We start from the raw sequence: 18962 nt of genomic DNA on the forward strand, positions 1-18962 counted from the left end.
GAGGGCGAGGAAGGTGAAGAAGAGTCTCCCTGGAATAAAGCCGGTTGGTCTCTGACACAACAACTATTCTAGTCACAAAAACACATCATGACCTCATGGGCTTTGTAACGCCAAAGCGATGGGAGGAGTACTTTTACGGACTACGACAGAGTCTGAGGACTACGAAACGTCTGAGGAATAAAGTCTGGCGGTAATGCAACACTCGGATGCCAACCGCCATAAAACAACAACAACAACAACAACAACAACAACAACAACAACAACTAAAGAATAAAGCCTAAAGAATAAAGTCGGACGGGGAGACGTTTTGAACGGCTGCGCAATATTACTTGTATATTTACGTTATTATTGGGTATGGTTCCACATTGCACTTGTTTTGCAGGGGCCGTAATTAGTGTGACACACCCATATTTTAATCGATCATCCACGGACTGTCTCTACGGTCTCCAAAAGTTTAAGCTAGCACTTGTTAAGTACCTAATTATCCTCAACATTTGCCAGAGGCACAAGTTTGAAGAAATAAATGTGTTGAAGATAGTTGTAAAATTGGCCTGTAATTGTTATCTTTATTTGTTTCATATTTGGGGAGCCAATGTACAGCTGCACTCTCATGTTTACCTCCTGCATCTGTGTTTAAAGGGCATTAAAGAAACTCATGACCTCTTGGGCTTTGTCAAAGCACTGGAGGTCAAAGCACTGGAAGAACAACTTTTAGGACTACGACAAAGTCTGGGGAATAAAGTCTGGCGGTAATGCAACACTCGGATGCCAACCGCCATGAAACAACAACAACAACAACAACAACAGCAACTAAGCTCTGTTCCTACCTTCAGTGCTTTTGTTCCTGCGGGTGGTGACCGGTTAATCCATGCGACATGTGCGGTGTAAAAAACCTCCAGCACCGGGGTCCAGGAGAGTGGATCTTTCTACACTGGTAATTATTGTTTGGCCCGAGCGCCACAAGCGTGTAAGTATTAACTCCGTCTGTGAAAGTGCGCACAATATCAGGTGTTTTGGCTGTATTTTGCACTGCCGCAGTTCTGTTATTCTGTCCATTTAGTCCGTTTTTTTTTATTTCTTATACCTTACATTATGCATGCCTCTTATTGGATCTTATCTCATATTATTTTTCGACTACTACTACTACTACTACTACTACTACTACTACTACTACTACTACTACTACATGTTCTTCTGTATCTACCTCTGTATCTACCTGCGTTGCACCAATGAAATTTCCCCATGTGGGACAATAAAGGATTATCTTATCTTATCTTATCTTATCTTATTACTATTACTACTACTACTACTACTACTACTACTACTACTACTACTACTACTACAATTTCAGATTTTGGACAAACTTGTACATTATTCCCATGGATCTATTATTTCCTAGGACAAATAAAAAGACAACCCGTTTTGACCTGGCTTCAGTTTAATTACAATGATTTCAAATGTTGTGCCCATTTTTCCAGTACACGTGAAATCATAATATTCAAAGTGCAGTCTCAGATTGAAATCTTTATTTCACTTGTTGCCATGTTCTCAAACTCGAACAACCTTCTCACAAACAATGCCAGTGTGGACTTGTTTAGGTCCTGTTGTAGTTCATTCTTGATCCAGTGTTGAGGTCTTTAAGATAAGATAAGATAATCCTTTAAGATAAGATAAGATAAGATAAGATATTCCTTTATTGTCCCACATGGGGAAATTTCATTGGTGCAACGCAGGTAGATACAGAGGTAGATACAGAAGAACAGATCACTTATAGGAAGTCTGAAAAACACTTTCAGTAGAAGATCTCCTATAAATAAATAAAAACTCCCATAGACAAATAAATAAATACCATTGCATGTGATCCCGACAGTAATTGCACATGAATATGTGTCACGACAGCACATAGATTGCACATGAATTTCACAGTAATTGCACATGAATTCCAACAGTAATTGCACATATGACAGAATTGCACATCAGTATTAGGTTAGGTCAGTATTTCGAGTGTTCAGGACTAACTGTTTGTTATAAAGTCTGACAGCAGCAGGAAGGAAAGACCTACGAAACCTCTCCCTCCCACAGCGAGGGTGGATCAGTCTCTCACTGATGAACATGGTTCAGATGAACACCCAGGTACTTGTATGAGTCCACTGTCTCAATGTCCCGTCCCTGGATGTTCACTGGTGAGGGGGCAGTGGGGTGGCGTCTGCGGAAATCCGCCACCATCTCCTTGGTCTTCCCCGCGTTGATGAGGAGGTGGTTCCGCTGACACCAGTCCACAAAGTCCTGCTCCAGTCCCCTGTACTCCGCGTCATCGTCGTCCTTTGAGGTGGTATGTGCAGACACTTCTTCAATTCTAGTTTTTTTTGTCATTTTAAGTAAATTTTTTGACATTTTTGCTCGTCCTTCAGTGATTTCTTGGTTAAAACAGACATATTTTCTAATTCAAATTGAAATAATCCTGTTATAGACCTGATTTAGCTCTGGTGGTCCTCAGAACTCTGTTTTCTGTCGTGGTACTATAGACTTTTTCCAAATAAAACTTATAAACACGTGCTTGTCCATCTCGCTGGTCCAAAGCTGTTGAGCAGACCTGGTTAAAACGATCCAACTAAAACAGATCATTTTGGACGACTTTCTTCCTGCTTCTCTGCCACACAAATGTCAAAGTTGTTTAGGTCTTTTATGCATCATGTCAGGCGGTGTTTATTTTCCCTCTTTCATCCCCTAAAGTTGGATAAAATGGAAGTTTATGTCATACTCCACCTGTTTCCCAGACCAACGTCTGCTGAATCTGCTTTTGTCTGGAGCCATGTCACAAGGTTTTATTCTTAATACTTCCAAGTGTCAGTTTTGGCTGGGGATATAAAGCCTGGAAGCAGAGATGGGAGTAAAGTATTAAAAAACTTCAGTAAAAATATTGTAGAGACCAAAGTAATAACTCAAGTAAAAAAAAACTAATATTAACTAAGGGTAAATTTATTTTTATCACACTTTCTCTTATCTCGATAACCATTTTCAGACAATATTTTCACAAAGCATCAGGAATGTGCTAAATTGTGACAATAAATGTCTAAAGTATTGCAAAAAACAGTAAATGGACTATAAATATGACCATCAAAGAGCAGAAATATTGCTTTATATACTTGTTTGGGAGTTACACAAGATTTTTCTGTCTCATTTTTAGGCTCAATTATAGACAAAATCCTGAACCTTCTCATGTCTTTTTGCATCTCTTTGAAACTATTGCAATTTTATAATTGTTTAATATATCGCCCACCTCTAAAAGTAAAAGAAGCCCACAATACTTAAGTAAAACAATTAGGTATTTTTTACTTACAGTACATTTTACTTCACTACATTTGAGAGCCGGTATCTGCACTTTTTACTCCACGACATTTTAGAACAGGACTGAAAAGTAAAAAGTGCTTTCTTTGATGGCCATGGTGACAGATGATTTTCAGTTAAAGAGTTAATAAGAGTTTTTTGTTTTTGTTCATAAGAGTTCTATTAAGAGTGTGTTTTTGAAACTTCTTATAATCTGTCCTTTCCTCCTGTTTCTACTGCGTTGTAACAACAAATTTTCCCCTTGTGTGGATATTAAAGGATTATCTTATCTCTTATCTTATCTTAAATACCAGGTTTGGACTAAAATACATAAATAAAACTGATACATTCACTATGTTATTGATTCAACTGCTTCTTTTCCCCCAAAACTCACTACAATTATTCATAAAGATCAATACATAGAGCTCAATCTGAAATACTTTTTCACTCTGAAGTGATTTATTTTGCTCTAGTATCTGTACTTTTACCACAGCACTGAAGTAAACGTAACCGAATATCCTCTGCTGCCTGGGAGGGTGCGAGACGGGAGAGGAGGGACTAAATAGGTTGAAAGTTCCACGTTGAAGCAGCCTCAGAGACTCAAGAGGACCAAAGATGCATCCGAGAGGAGCTTGTGTTCTGCTGGGACTCCTGCTGCTGGCCAACGCGTCACTGCAACAAGCGCCAAACAAGAAGAAACTGCTCAAGAAAGGTACAGTAATATCTTAAACGTTTGGCTCTTAATATTGCAAATGAACTATGAGCTCATCTCACGGGGTCTTGAGGTCAGAAAGTCTCCAAAACCACAATAAAACGTTGCCTAAATCAACATTGAGCGTCAATAGAAAACACTTAATGCTCATTTTACATAAGACTGTTTGAGTTTAGAAGCTCTCTTTTTCTTGGGACTTCTTGCCAAACTTGTAACTGCGCTGTAACGTTTAGAGGCGACCAAAGATGCTGCGATTGAGGATCTCCAAAAGCAGATCGACGCCATCCTCCAGGAACTGAACTTACTGAAGGAGCAACAGGCTCTGCAGACGGGTGAGTCCGACACAACTGTCCTTTCTGACGTTTCCAAGGGCGACAAGTGTCTGTCGAACCCGCAGATTTGTACAAACATTGGCACCTTCTGTTCTCCAGGTTCCACTGTATGGCACTGAGCTCATCTCCACAGAGACAAGACACTGACTCCACAAAGCCAAAGTATTCTTACTACAATTTAAAAAAAACAAAACAGTTTTTATTCTTGTCAAAACTCGGCACAATTCTTTAAAAAGATCTATTACTGCAGTTTGTTTGATTCATTGTTTTTAATGGACTGTTTCGGTATTATTTTGAAAAGTGTTTTTCAATGTCCTAAGAAGCAATATAGGAATAAAATGCACTATTATTAAACATAATTAATAAACCATAAAGATTTAATTCATAATGAACAAATAGTTTATTATTTGTTTATTAATCATGATTCAGGCTTAATAACTACTTAATACTCTAATCCTAAACCCTTAATTGAGTGTTAACTAAGCCTGAATCATCATTCATAAACTAATAGTCTAGTCCTAAACCTTTAAAAGTGTCATCGTAAACTCTTTTTTGCAAACTGTCACTTTCAGATCAAGCACAGGTTTTAAAAAAAAAAGTATTTTCTAAAGACATTCTGTTTCTTGTGAGTTATGTAACGCTGAACACGTGGAAATCTGACGCACACGTTGAACCCTTTACATATTGAAAGCACGTGTCGGACCCTTTAGGCTTCTTTCTGATCCGTGCTTTTCATCTCCCGCCTTTTCCCCCAGTTTGTCTGAAAGGCATAAAGGTCCACAACAAGTGCTTTTTGGTCGACTCCGTGAAGAAGCGGTATCACGCTGCGAGCGAGGACTGCAACTCCATGGGGGGCGTCCTGTTTGCGCCTCTGTCCGGCTCCGAGAACGACCAGCTCCGCGACTACATCCGCCAGAGTCTGGGCCAGGACGAGCGGGTGTGGCTGGGCGTCAACGACATGGTCACGGAGGGGGACTGGACGGACCAGACCGGGGAGAGGATCGCCTACAAGAACTGGGACACGTCCGGCTCCGGGGCCCCGCAGCCGGACGGAGGCGCGGCCCAAAACTGCGCCGTCCTGTCCGCGGCGCCCGGCGGGAAGTGGTTCGACGAGAGCTGCAGAGAGGAAAGAGTCTCCATTTGTCAGTTTAACATCGTCTGAAAACGTTTGCGGTCACGGATCGTACAACCACATTTTGTAATCAGGTAGAATTATGTGATGTGAGGTTTAAAGTGTTAAGAAATTGTGTTATTTTTGTAGAGAAACACAAATTATTATCAATTTGATTCATTTTAACTAACTTTGACAATAACTTATTTATTGCAAGCTATTTCCTACTGTAAAATGTATGAAAAAGGTGTAGCTAAAGATGAGAGTTGTCACATTACAAATTACTCAAAGAAATAGCAGAGAAAATGTATGTGGATTAATAAACGGTTTGTGAGAGGCAGATTTAAATATCTACTTCCAGTTTTGCAGTGTGAAAGTGACGTACTACAGCTTTAAGTGTCTGTTTTTATAGTATCGATACTTGTACAAATCAGTATGTACTTTCAATACTCATTTTAATATTGGTTAGCATCGATGTAGACTTGGGAAATGTGCCATGTTAAAGGAAAATTGTGCGATATTCGTCATGTAATTTTACGTTATTACGAAATGTGGTTGTTCAAAGACGTGTTCACACCAGAGACAAAAGTGACATTTTCTCATTTTACATTTGAAATACCAAATAAAATGTGTACATATCAATCAACAAGCATCCATAAAACAATACTTTAACATCTGGAAATGACAATGCGACATAACTGTGCGACAGAAGGATTTCATCAGTAAAAAGATCTGTACAAAACCTGCTGTATTAATGATTTAAACAGAAGATTTGGTTTGAATGCAAAAAACACGATGTTCAAACTTTTGCCTCTTTGTGTGAACACTCTTGCTTTAGCTCCACTTGACACTTCTTGCACTTTCTGGCCTCTCCGCTGCCTCAAAGCCGTAGTTTTAAAGCATTATTACTCTCTCGCGAGTAGCATAATCAAGAAGAGGTGCAATTTGGCGTCCTCCGGCTTCCAGACTTTTTGGTCTGGTTTTACTTGTTAAGGTGCTGGCACCTTTCACAACTGAACGTAAGGCGTCATTTACAAACCCCCAAACTATAAAACAGAACAGTTGACAGCATTGGCTCAAACGCAGCCAATCTTGACCATTTCATTTACCGAGAACATGCGACGCAATTTTGAGCGTTGTTTAATCGCTCCGGTTCAAACGTTTGCCTTAAAATGCCTGAACAGTGTCATTTTAGAAACAGAATCGAATGCAAAAGTCTTGATCTGTTGAAAAACGTGAAATTTGGGATATTTCTGACCAGACGACAAACTCATCTCATATTCTCGGTGAACTGGGGGTGAATTTGCAAACGCCACGTGGAAACTGGGACAAAACATGGACCTAAACCAGGACTACATCAGGACCTAAACCAGGGCTAAACCAGGACTACATCAGGACCTAAACCAGGGCTAAACCAGGACTACATCAGGACCTAAACAAGGACCTAAAGCAGGATTACATCAGGACCTAAACCAGGGCTAAACCAGGACTACATCAGGAACTAAACAAGGACCTAAAGCAGGATTACATCAGGACCTAAACCAGGGCTAAACCAGGACTACATCAGGACCTAAACCAGGGCTAAACCAGGACTACATCAGGACCTAAACCAGGACTACATCAGGACCTAAACAAGGACCTAAAGCAGGATTACATCAGGACCTAAACCAGGGCTAAACCAGGACTACATCAGGACCTAAACCAGGACTACATCAGGACCTAAACCAGGACTACATCAGGACCTAAACCAGGACTACATCAGGACTACATCAGGACCTAAACCAGGACTACATCAGGACCTAAACCAGGACTACATCAGGACCTAAACAAGGACCTAAACCAGGACTACATCAGGACCTAAACCAGGGCTAAACCAGGACTACATCAGGACTACATCAGGACCTAAACCAGGACAAAAAAGATTCAAACCAGGATCAAACCAACACCTTGAAAAAACTGAAAACTGAATGTATTTATTGGTTGCATGAAGCCAACAATTGAAATTTTCTGCAGTGCTTTTCGTGTACTGATATTTTTCTCAATAAACATATAAAAGCTGTTGTCCAGCATTGTATTTGTTTAAAAAATTTAAATGAAAAGCAGGAAGATTCAGAGCAAGTTCATGCACATCACAAGTAAGTAGAAGAAGTAAATCTTCTAAATGTTCTATTTGCGATCATAAAAGCCAAACACTGTTTCCACGTGGATCTGCAGCCGATCCAAAACCGCATTCTTTTCCACTTTGAGTTTCATCTGGTCAAACACGTGGCTTCGTCCTGAAATGTTCAAACAAAATGTGTCTGGAAAATAAAAGCCCAGTCTCAACATTTATTCCAAAATCTAAAATTATATTTACAGAAAACCAAAGAAACTATTATTGACATAAAAATAAAATAAAAAATAAGTCCCTTGTTCCGAGAAGATTTAATAAAACTAAACATTGCTTTAAAAAGAAATCACAGCTTCTGACTTTGAAGCTTCATGAAACACATTCAAACAGTCACAGTTTACAGTCCTGCATCGATGCAAAGGAAGTGTAGAAAAATACTGTACTCATTTTAGTAGTTCTATTTAAGGCGTGCGCACAAAGCTTAAGGTCTCAGTAACTTTATTTAGGGATCGTTTTATTGTTGGCAAAATTACCTTTGTCTTTATTGTTCAACACTCATTTGGTTCATCCTGAATTGAAAGATAAACGACTAAAAGTGTTATTTGTTAACCACTGAGAGTAACATTATAAACATTGTAGAAAAAGCTTCAGTTGTAGTCATCTGGACTCAGTTTGAAAAAATAGACGTTTCGACTGTTGGATGAGAGTCGAAACGTCTATTTTTTCAAACTGAGTCCAGATGACTACAACTGAAGCTTTTTCTACTATGGAACACGCCTGGACGAATGAGGGATTACACCGACATATTATAAACATTATTATTTAAAAACTTTCTTTTTAAAATAAATTTTACATTCAATAAAGAACACATTTGAAACATAATTCAATTATTTCTGATTATTAGTTTTGGTGTCTTTGTAAAACAAAAGAATAAATGATTTCTAATGTTTTTTAATTTGAAACCATCATAATGAAAATAGCTAAAAACAAAGATGGATTAAATACTTGAAGTACGTCTGTAGTAAAAGAAAACGTATTTATGTCAACTGGACTGGAAAGGCTTTTGTCCCGTTGAAATCAGGGTTGTTGTCGACCAAAGAAATAGTATTTAAATTCAAATAGTATTTAAAACTCATGAGTCACTACATTTTCAGTTAAATCTGGTGGATATCAAGTGTTTCGATGATTAAACAGTGAAATCTTTCATTTTCTTTCATTCCCGTGGCCTGACATGTTTCTGCTCCTTAGGTTTGTGAGCGGCTTTACGAAATTGAACTTTCTGAAAAGCAAAATACAGTTAAATATGACAAAAAGAGATTTAGATTAAGGCCTATTTTTCTGGCGATAGATTGAACTAAAAACACTTTTGCTTCTAAAATTGGTTCTTACGTTCATAAATCAACCTGATCATCTTGACATCCCTGGTTAACTCCATTTCTTTACCTTTCCCATTTAAATCCTTGGAATCCAAACTAAGTAAATCGTCATCTTATTAAAACTGAGACGCCATTGAGCGATTAATCGACTCAACAATTAATCGACCACAGCTCTCCTTGAAAGGCTACTGTATATTCTCCCCTCGGTCGTTGCATGTCATCACTTTAAATTGAACCACTAAAACACGTTTCCATAGCAACCTAAGGCGCCACTCGATGCTGAACCGTCAGGAGCGCTACAACTCCTCCGTGGCCGTGTCCGTGGGCGGCTCGGGCTCCGGATCGATCTTTGAGAGCCGGATGGTGTTAATGTCCCCCGTGCTTTTGAACGTGTACAGCTCGTTATCCACCATCCGCCGGTCCTGGAAGCCTAGGCTGTCCTGCCGGTCGATGGGCGTGCGCGGCCGGGGTGGGACGAATGACGGCTCCAGGAACCCCCGGTAACCGTCGAGCTCCGGCTCTGCGTCCGGCTCCTGGATGGCGGGCAGGGCGGCGGCGTTGGCGGGCCCGGTGAAGGTGTGGTAGGAGTCGGTCTGGATGCCCTTGTAGTGGTCTGACGCCGCGTCGGAGTACGTGGCGTCGCCGAGGAGGTGCCCGTACGTCAGGGTCTCGTCAATGGAGGCGTAGACGTGGGAGTCGTTGTCCGAGCGCGACTTGGAAAACGTGCGGTCGTTGGGGCGGAAGATGTTCCCTTTGCCCATGTAGATGGACGACTCCTTAGACATCTGCTGCTTCTTCTTCCTGAAGCGACAAAGACCACGAGAAGAGACCGATTATGAACTTTAGTCGTGTAATAATAATGTTCATGTCTCTGGCCATTGCAGCTATAATATTTAGAGGCTGGAACTATATTCAAATGTAGATATCATGAATGTTGTTTTGTGGATTTACTCTGATTTAAAAGGAAACTTTCAAATAACGGAATAATGTGATATTTGTGAACTTTTGCGATTAACTTTTAAAAGACATTTTACATTTTTCTGCTGATAAAATATGTCAACGTATTAGTTACGGTTTTAACACATTTTATTTAAATAATATGGCATTATTATTATTGTTATTGTTATTGTTATGTACTAGTAGTAGTACTAGTAGTAGTACTACTACTAGTACTACTAGTACTAGTAGTAGTACTAGTAGTAGTAGTACTAGTAGTAGTAGTACTAGTAGTAGTAGTAGTACTAGTACTAGTACTAGTAGTAGTACTAGTAGTAGTACTACTAGTACTACTACTAGTACTAGTAGTAGTAGTACTAGTAGTAGTAGTACTAGTAGTAGTAGTACTAGTAGTAGTAGTAGTACTAGTACTAGTACTAGTACTAGTACTAGTAGTAGTACTAGTAGTAGTACTAGTAGTAGTACTAGTAGTAGTACTAGTAGTAGTAGTAGTAGTAGTCGTAGTAGTAGTAGTAGCAATGTTTTCTATGTAGAATATATATAAATTGTTGTGTCTGTAGTTTAGACCAGGGATTCCCAAACTGTGTCTGTGATCATTTCAAGGTGCAAAACATGTCAAATCAGTTTAAATTGTTGATGTCAAATTACTTAGTAGGACACTCAAATCATTTACCAAAATTCTTTCATAATAATATATTTTTTTTTTTTTTAAATACGAGGGGAAAAAGTGTGATAATTTCATAAAATCAACATCTCGCGACCTCCACTTTGGGAACCACTGGTTTAGACCAAAACAAACAAATTGAAATGCTTGGGATTCTTATATTTGTTTATCTGTTCATATTTCATTCTCTTTTAACGCTCCTGGATGTGTTCAAAATGTGAACTCCGAAGAAGGAAAATCCTACTTTTTAAACTCGCGTCACAAATCTAATACTAATACTTTACACTGTGCAGCCCCAAAACTGAACCAGATTCATACCGGTTTATTCCTGTTTAAAAAAAAAAAAAAAGTGATTCACTGTGATGTTGGCGCACTCACTTTGTCACAACACAGACGACCACCAGCACGACGAGCAGCAGGAGGAGCGCGCCGGCGATTCCCAGGACGATGGCCAAAAGATCTGAGGAGACGACAGAAGGTGCATTTTGACTATGTCGCTCACACAAAGAGGCAGAGACGGGTTAAAGACGTGTGTGAAACAACAGTGCAACTGCAGAAAAACAACATTACACACACAACTGAAGGACATGATAGAGACCTTTTGTGTCTAATGAGTTTTAGTCTTAAACTGTGGCGACCCGAAGAGCTCTTTTTGTTTCCGATTGGATATTCCACTTGAGATTAAGCAATAGTCATATTTTTATTCTCTTTTGGAGCATCTCGACAATGTTTTTCAGAAAAGTACAAAAACGTTTGAGTAAATGGATTAGTTGACGTTAAAGTCTTACACAAATGTGAATTGCCTGTAAAAATTATACCCATAAGTGAAGAAATGTCACTTTTCTTGTTTCTTTTCTTCACATTTTGCCGCCTTCGATAAACGAGACATTGGAAAAGATTGTAATATAAGATGTTGGTGTACTTTGACACAGAAAACTGAACAGTACATGCCTTAAATTACAACGATAAGCAAAAGCTTAACGTTGACAAAACCAATATCAAAAATCAAGGCTAATTTAATGTTTGAGGAAAGTAATTTAATCTTCCCTTTTAATTTAAAACAGGGTTAGGGTTACTGAGCGAATAAATGAAAAAGCCTGTGTGTTTATAAAGGTTAAAGCTTTTGTACAATACAGTAAATTAAATAAATTGGACGGAGGACTTTGATGTTATTGTGATACATTTAGTTTGTTGCGATATCAATCATTTTTGTTGGCCAATACTGCAATATCAATATTTTTGCGACATACTCTGCAGCTCTAATGCATGATATTCACGTTCAAAACAACTTTATTATATTTTTTTGACACATTGCCCAATAAAATGTAAATCAGATCACTATAATTCCGCGAACAAATCAACACTACAATAGGTAAAACATATACAAACCCCCCATTTCAAGCGTTTTTAAATGACAAACACGCGTTCTCTTACTGCTCTTTTTCTGCAGGACAATCTTCACCACGGCTCCGAACTCGCCCTCCTCGATGGCGCAGTTGGACATGTTGAGGTAAAAGCTGTGCGGCACGAGGAGTTTGTCGCCGATGGCCTCGTCCTCGCGCCGGCTCATCAACTCCTCGTCGTTCCCGAGCACATGCACCTTGATGCTGGTGTGCCGCTCGCCGCACTTGGGCTGGCTCACGTTGGGGAAGTGGAGCAGCGCCTGGTAGCTCCCGGGCAGCGTCAGGATCCAGGACACGGTGGTGGACGGGTTCATGCCGCGCGGCCAGTTGGGCGTCGCCAGCAGCGTAGGGGCCCGAGGGTCCGGGCTCACTCTGTAGATGATGGTCTCTGGGGGAATTAAGAAAGAGTTTGAAGCGTTTTATTTAAAAGGGACGATTAGTGCTGGAGTCGACTAAACGAGGGTGTGGCCGAACAAAGTATCTCCACGTGTCCAGCCCAAACGGCACTCAAAAGGATGCGACTGCACTTTATTACATTTTTTTTCCTATAGCAGATAGTAGAAAAAGCTTCAGTTGTAGTCATCTGGACTCAGTTTGAAAAAATAGACGTTTCGACTCTCATCCAAGAGTCATTGTCAATAAAAGAATTTAGATCGAGAACTCCGATATTAATACTGTTCTGTGGTAAGTCCCGCCCATTGGGCGGAGCCTTCCTGAAGTAGAAAGAGTTGTTTGTTTGAACAGAAACTCCCCCCTTGTATCTACCGAGCTAGCCTATTCAGAATTTTAATGGGCTATTAGAATCCTCTTTGTCTTTGTGAGACCCTGGCTCAACCACCCTGAGTACCTGATTAGCATCTAAATGTCCTGGTCCTGGTCCTCTACCTTTCCAGGGGTTCAGTATACCATTATAGATACCAGGAGGATTGAATCTTAGCCCTCCATTTCTGTTTAAAGAAGGTCTTTCTTTTTTAACAAAAATAGCTTCCTTGACTCCTCTTTCAAACCATCTTTTCTCCCTGCTTAAAACCTTCACCTCACCGTCTTCAAACGAGTGATTAGAGGCTTCAAGATGGAGATGCACGGCACTCTGAGGTCCTGAACTTGTATTTCTTCTGTGCTGATAGAGCCTCTTGTGTAGAGGCTGTTTTGTCTCACCTATGTACCGTTCTTTACAGCTTTCTTCACTGCATTGGATCGAATAAACTACATTGCTCTGTTTTTGAGTCGGCAACTTGTCCTTAGGGTGAACCAGTTTTTGTCTTAAAGTGTTTCCTGGTTTAAAATAAACAGGGACTTCGTGTTGTCTAAAATTTCTCTGCAGTTTTTCCGACAGGCCAGACACATAAGGGATAGAAACACCCTTCCTTCTCTGTTCAGTTTCCCTTTTGTCCTGCTTCTTGGTTCTCTTCACTCTATTGAGAGCCCAAGCGGGGTAACCACAGGCTGAGAGGGCATTTCGGACATGTTTTTCCTCTTTCTTCTTGCCCTCTGAGCTGGTGGGCACACCTTGAGCTCTGTGTTGTAAGGTTCTGATCACCCCCAGCTTGTGCTGTAGTGGGTGGTTGGAACCAAAGAGCAGATACTGGTCCGTGTGTGTAGGTTTCCTATATACTTCTATTTGGAGTTTCCCGTCCTCTCCTCTGATCGTGGAACAATCAAGAAAGGCCAAGCGATTCTCCTGGGGGTCTTCTCTTGTAAACCTGATATGTGGGTCCACAGCATTGATGTGATCAGAGAAGGTTTCCAGCTCTTGTTTCTTGATTGTTACAAAAGTATCATCGACATAGCGGAGCCACAGTTTTGGGGCTATGCCTGAGAATGAGGCCAGTGCCTTCTTCTCAAAGTGCTCCATGTACAGGTTGGCCACTATGGGAGAGACGGGCGAGCCCATGGCACAGCCATGAATCTGTCTGTAAAATTATCCCCGGAATTGAAAGTAAGTGGTGTTCAGACAGATGTCCAACAGTTTACATATGTGTTCAGGTGTCAGTTTGGTCCTTTCCTGTAGGGTGCTGTCTTCCTGCAGTCTGATCCTCACTGCTGCTACTGCATCAGAGGTCGGGATGCAGGTGAACAGGGACACAACATCATATGAAACCATGAGGTCATCTGGGTCCAGTTGGAGATGTTTCACTTTATCCACAAAGTTGTGCGTGTTTTCCACATGATGTACCGAATTCCCCACAAGCGGAGCCAATATAGTTGTTAAATGCTTGGCCACATTGTAAGTGATGGAATCTGTGCTGCACACTATGGGTCTGAGTGGAACATCTTTTTTGTGTATTTTTGGAAGGCCATAAATGCAGGGCATGGCTTCACCAGGATACAGTCTGTAATACAGAGGCCGGTCTATCGATTCCTCTTTTTCCAGCCTTTGTAAACAGTCTATCACTTTCTTCTTGTAGCCACTGGTCGGATCTCTTTTCAAGCGCTCGTATGTGGTCGTGTCCTCGAGGAGGGTGTGGACTTTGGCTTCGTAATCAGCTGCGTTGAGAATCACAGTGCAACGTCCCTTGTCTGCTGGGAGGATGTTGATGCTATGATCTTTTTCCAGTGCTGAAAGTGCTTTTCTCTCTTCAGATGTGATATTTGAAGGCGGTGGTTTGGCACTCTTCAGGGTCGCTGTGACACGTAACCTCAGGTCTGCAGCCTCCGATTCAGTCATTTTGTTGTTCCTAATTGCCGTTTCAGTGGCTGTGATGTAGTCCTCTGTAGGGATGTGTTTAGAGGTGACAGAAAAGTTGAGACCTTTAGAGAGCACCTCCTTTTCTGCCTGTGTCAGGACACGATCTGATAGTTTCTTAATCCAATTGTTTTTGCTGGTTGCTAATTTGTCTGTCTCAGTCCTAATGTCTAGCTCGACCTCACCTGCATTCTTTTTGTTCAAAAGAATGTTGAACTTCTTGATTTGGCGTTCTTTGCTCTTCCTGTGCTGTGCTTCTTGTGCTGTCTGTGTAAAATCCAGCACTCTTTTGAAAGCTTCTTCAGGGAGTATGCTGGTTAATTTCTCCTGTAAAGTTCCTGTTCTGTCTTTCAATTTATCAATTCTGACGTTGTTTTCCTGGATCCTCAGGTGCTCAGTGAAAGGATTCAATCTTCCTGGTATCTATAATGGAATACTGAACCCTTGGAAAGGTAGAGGACCAGGACCAGGACCAGGACATTTAGATGCTAATCAGGTACTCAGGGTGGTTGAGCCAGGGTCTCACAAAGAGGATTCTAATAGCCCATTAAAATTCTGAATAGGCTAGCTCGGTAGATACAAGGGGGGAGTTTCTGTTGAAACAAACAACTCTTTCTACTTCAGGAAGGCTCCTCCCAATGGGCGGGTCTTACCACAGAACAGTATTAATATCGGAGTTCTCGATCTAAATTCTTTTATTGACAATGACTCTTGGATGAGAGTCGAAACGTCTATTTTTTCAAACTGAGTCCAGATGACTACAACTGAAGCTTTTTCTACTATGGAACACGCCTGGACGAATGAGGGATTACACCTATAGCAGATGTAAATAGTTTTTTATCTGGACTTTATATAGGTTGTTGTATCATTGTTCATTGTTTTATGTTGCACTGAATCACCAAAGTAAGTTCCAATGTTTGTGAATTCTGTTCATTAGTAATGGCAATAAACCTTTTCTGATTCTGTATGCAAAAATAACTATTTATACAGGAAACTTCTAGTAAATAGTGTGCATATGTATGTTATATGTGTACAAAGTAGATCAAACTCATGATTCACGCAAAAATCTCTATTCAACTCGTTCCATTTCGTCTCCTCGCGGTTGTCCCATATAAATCCTCGTACCTCATTGACGCTATAAGAAGACGACATAAATATGCCAGAATCATCTCTCTGCAGGTCCGGGCAAGAAACACGCAACACTGTGCACACATTCAACGCAAGTGACAACGATATAGTTAAACAACAGTTCAGAAGCAGTGATTCCAGACACGGTTCCTCTGAAGGCGACGTTTGAGGTTTGTCTTGAATGTGTTAAATGTCACGCTGTCTCCGAATGCCACTGGGACGTTCCAACTCTGCCTTTGACTGACTGTGAGTGGAGGAACTGCAGTCACATCAAGAACAGGCTTTATTCAATTCTGATCTGGAACAGCAGACAGAACGACCGCGGCGTGCACACTTCTACAAATTGAACGATCATCATTTCCATTCAACGATTTAAAAATGTTTACTTATGTTTCTTAAGTATCGGGCTATATGATCATCTATCTAATATGTATAAAGCTCTTTTGTAAAGTGATTGAAGGATTTTAAGTAAACCTGGTTTATCATTGACCAATTTGTAACGCAATATTCAAAGTGTGAACAAAATCATACAGTGAAGAAAATCATAATCATATCTGTACACCAGATGCTTTGTAGTTCTTAAAGCGTTCACACCATGGACCTCTTCTGGCTGAATAAGGAATTACACTGACATATTATTTCTTTTTTTAAAAGGATGTTTTGGCCCGTCAGCTTCACTTAACAGGACAGTACAGCATGAAACAGGTACAAGGGCCGGGGAAGGACGTGCAGCAACATTTTTCACACTAAAAAGCCCACCAGATCTAAACCAGGTCCACAGCAGGATTAGTTCAGGTGTAATATTGGGCTAAACCAGGTCTGAGGGTGCGTTCACACTTGCACAAACGTCACATCAAAATTGACATTAAACTAGGGCTAAAGCAGGATCTACTATTTATTGATACATTTATTAAATTAGACTATGTATCATGGTTTGAAAAACACTGCTTTGCAATGTTTTTTCAATCATAGTCAATTTAAATTAATGTCCTGTTCTTCAATGCAAGAAAAAGAAGAATCTTTGTAAACATATACTTATATTCTAGAAATGTAACCTCTGCATAGCCAGAGTAAATCAGACAAAGACAAAGTACTTTGATTTGATTCCTTGAAGTATCATGCTGCCCTCTTGTGGACTTTTACAGACAGGGCCAAATCAAAATGTCATTAAACAAAAAGGGAATTAAGCCAACAAACTGTCTTGAGAATAAGGACAATAAAGAGATATTGAATGTGACATAGTAGAAAAAGCTTCAGTTGTAGTCATCTGGACTCAGTTTGAAAAAATAGACGTTTCGACTCTCATCCAAGAGTCATTGTCAATAAAAGAATTTAGATCGAGAACTCCGATATTATTATTATTATATCTAAATTCTTTTATTGACAATGACTCTTGGATGAGAGTCGAAACGTCTATTTTTTCAAACTGAGTCCAGATGACTACAACTGAAGCTTTTTCTACTATGGAACACGCCTGGACGAATGAGGGATTACACCGACATTGAATGTGACACTTCAGCTCATCATGTCCTCTAACCCTGATCTAACCCTTGAGAAGTGTCTTGAAAATTTTTAACTCTGTAGATTATGTACAAGCAATTTAAAAACACAAAATAATGGTATTTTTCTAAAATGTTTGTGAGGAAAATGTTTGGGCTGCTTTACAACAATCCTGGAGTGACGATGCAAAAAGAAATGTGCCTGTTGCATAGTTCAGACGTGTCAAAACATGTGGAAATAACCATGTATTTGACATTTGTGTGTTCAGTAACAAACCCTGCCATTTCCCAGCTCGTAACATAATACTCATAATACAGGTACATATTGTATACTACGTACTTCAACACCTACATACGCAAAAAGTTTTTGAACCGACTTCCACTCACACCCACACATTACATTTACACTGATGACAGCTCACTTAACACGAGCCAAGTGTTCACAGTGGACAGTTTTTAAACCCTTCTTTTATGTTGCGGTCTAAAATTCAGGCTGTAACAGTAAATTGACTCTCAAATGAATATGGTCCCATAAATGTTATAGGATGATAATTAACATAATAATAATGTTATCCCACAACATATAATGGGATGAAATTTATGATTATGTATTGTGGGTTTTTGCCTCAAAAATAAATGTGCTATTTTAAACTATAATGTGGTTTTATTGTATACAATGTTTGCCTGCCAAAACCTTTATTACCACTTTATTACTGGAAGCTTTATGCAGTAGTGAAGGAAGAATAAATGTTGTTACATTAGTAGTAGTATCAAAGTAGCATTATTTAGGAAGTAAAATTACACTGATTTGAGAACTATTAGAAAATAGTAGAAAAAAGCTTCAGTTGTAGTCATCTGGACTCAGTTTGAAAAAGTAGACGTTTCGACTCTCATCCAAGAGTCATTGACAATGACTCTTGGATGAGAGTCGAAACGTCTATTTTTTCTAACTGAGTCCAGATGACTACAACTGAAGCTTTTTTCTACTATGGAACACGCCTGGACGAATGAGGGATTACACCGACATATTAGAAAATAGGTCATTAATCTAGTTCCCCCCCAATAACCCTAAAGAAATTTACTTTTTGAGTCGAGTTTAAAAAAAATAAAAATAAAAATAAATAAAAAAGAGTTGTGATCTGAAGTACAGATACATGCTCTCAAATAAAGGAACCCAGACTACAGTAGATTGGACTACTGTAACGACCTGCTCACTGCCCGGTCTGCCCAAAACAAACGCTCTCACCTGGAATCTCTGGGCTGAAGGACACATTGAGGAAGTGTCCTTTGACTCTCTTGAAGTCTCTTGCTGTGGCTGTGACAGAGATGTTGGTGTGGGCCTGGACTTTCTGAATGGGCCCGTTAAAGCAGAAGTCCCCCATGGACTCGACCAGGCTCTCCAGGTGCAGCAACACAGACCCGCTGCAGTCCTGACCCGGCAGAGACTGTTGGAGGCTCCCTGTGGGCGAGACCAGGTCCACAGTGCTGTCCTCCGGCATGACGATCCTCCAGGTGGTGCTGTGGAGGGGCATCGGCAAACACGAGTCCAGCTTTGGGGACGTGAGAATGTGCCCGGGACAAGAAGAGGCGTTCTGGCATTCTGGAGACAAGGAGACAATGGGTTACTTCAAACAGCGGTTGGTAGTTTAATCCTAAC

At 40.2% G+C, this 18962-nt stretch overlaps 3 protein-coding genes across 3 annotated transcripts in view; 2 read left to right on the forward strand and 1 right to left on the reverse strand.

Annotated features, from left to right (window-relative positions):
- Positions 1 to 18962, forward strand: part of LOC140362067 (small ribosomal subunit protein uS7-like) — a 252108-nt gene that overhangs the window by 21921 nt on the left and 211225 nt on the right. The gene's annotated exons all lie outside the window — the stretch shown is intronic.
- clec3bb (C-type lectin domain family 3, member Bb) lies at positions 3928 to 7543 on the forward strand. Its single transcript, XM_072448071.1, has 3 exons — positions 3928 to 4039; positions 4273 to 4371; positions 5127 to 7543. Exons 1-3 carry the CDS (start codon positions 3943 to 3945, stop codon positions 5531 to 5533), a joined length of 603 nt encoding a protein of 200 aa, XP_072304172.1. The 5' UTR covers positions 3928 to 3942; the 3' UTR covers positions 5534 to 7543.
- Positions 8510 to 18962, reverse strand: part of cdcp1b (CUB domain containing protein 1b) — a 28766-nt gene continuing 18313 nt past the window's right edge. Inside the window, exons 10-13 of the mRNA XM_072448070.1 lie at positions 18552 to 18905; positions 12024 to 12380; positions 10968 to 11049; positions 8510 to 9769 (exon numbers count right to left, since the gene is read on the reverse strand). Coding sequence (XP_072304171.1) covers positions 9265 to 9769; positions 10968 to 11049; positions 12024 to 12380; positions 18552 to 18905 — 1298 coding nt within the window. The 3' untranslated portion in view covers positions 8510 to 9264. The remainder of the gene's footprint in view (positions 9770 to 10967; positions 11050 to 12023; positions 12381 to 18551; positions 18906 to 18962) is intronic.

This window comes from Eucyclogobius newberryi, unplaced genomic scaffold (assembly GCF_026437365.1).
Source record: "Eucyclogobius newberryi isolate DKJ021-1_F unplaced genomic scaffold, fEucNew1.0.hap1 SCAF_16, whole genome shotgun sequence".
NCBI lineage: Eukaryota > Metazoa > Chordata > Actinopteri > Gobiiformes > Gobiidae > Eucyclogobius > Eucyclogobius newberryi.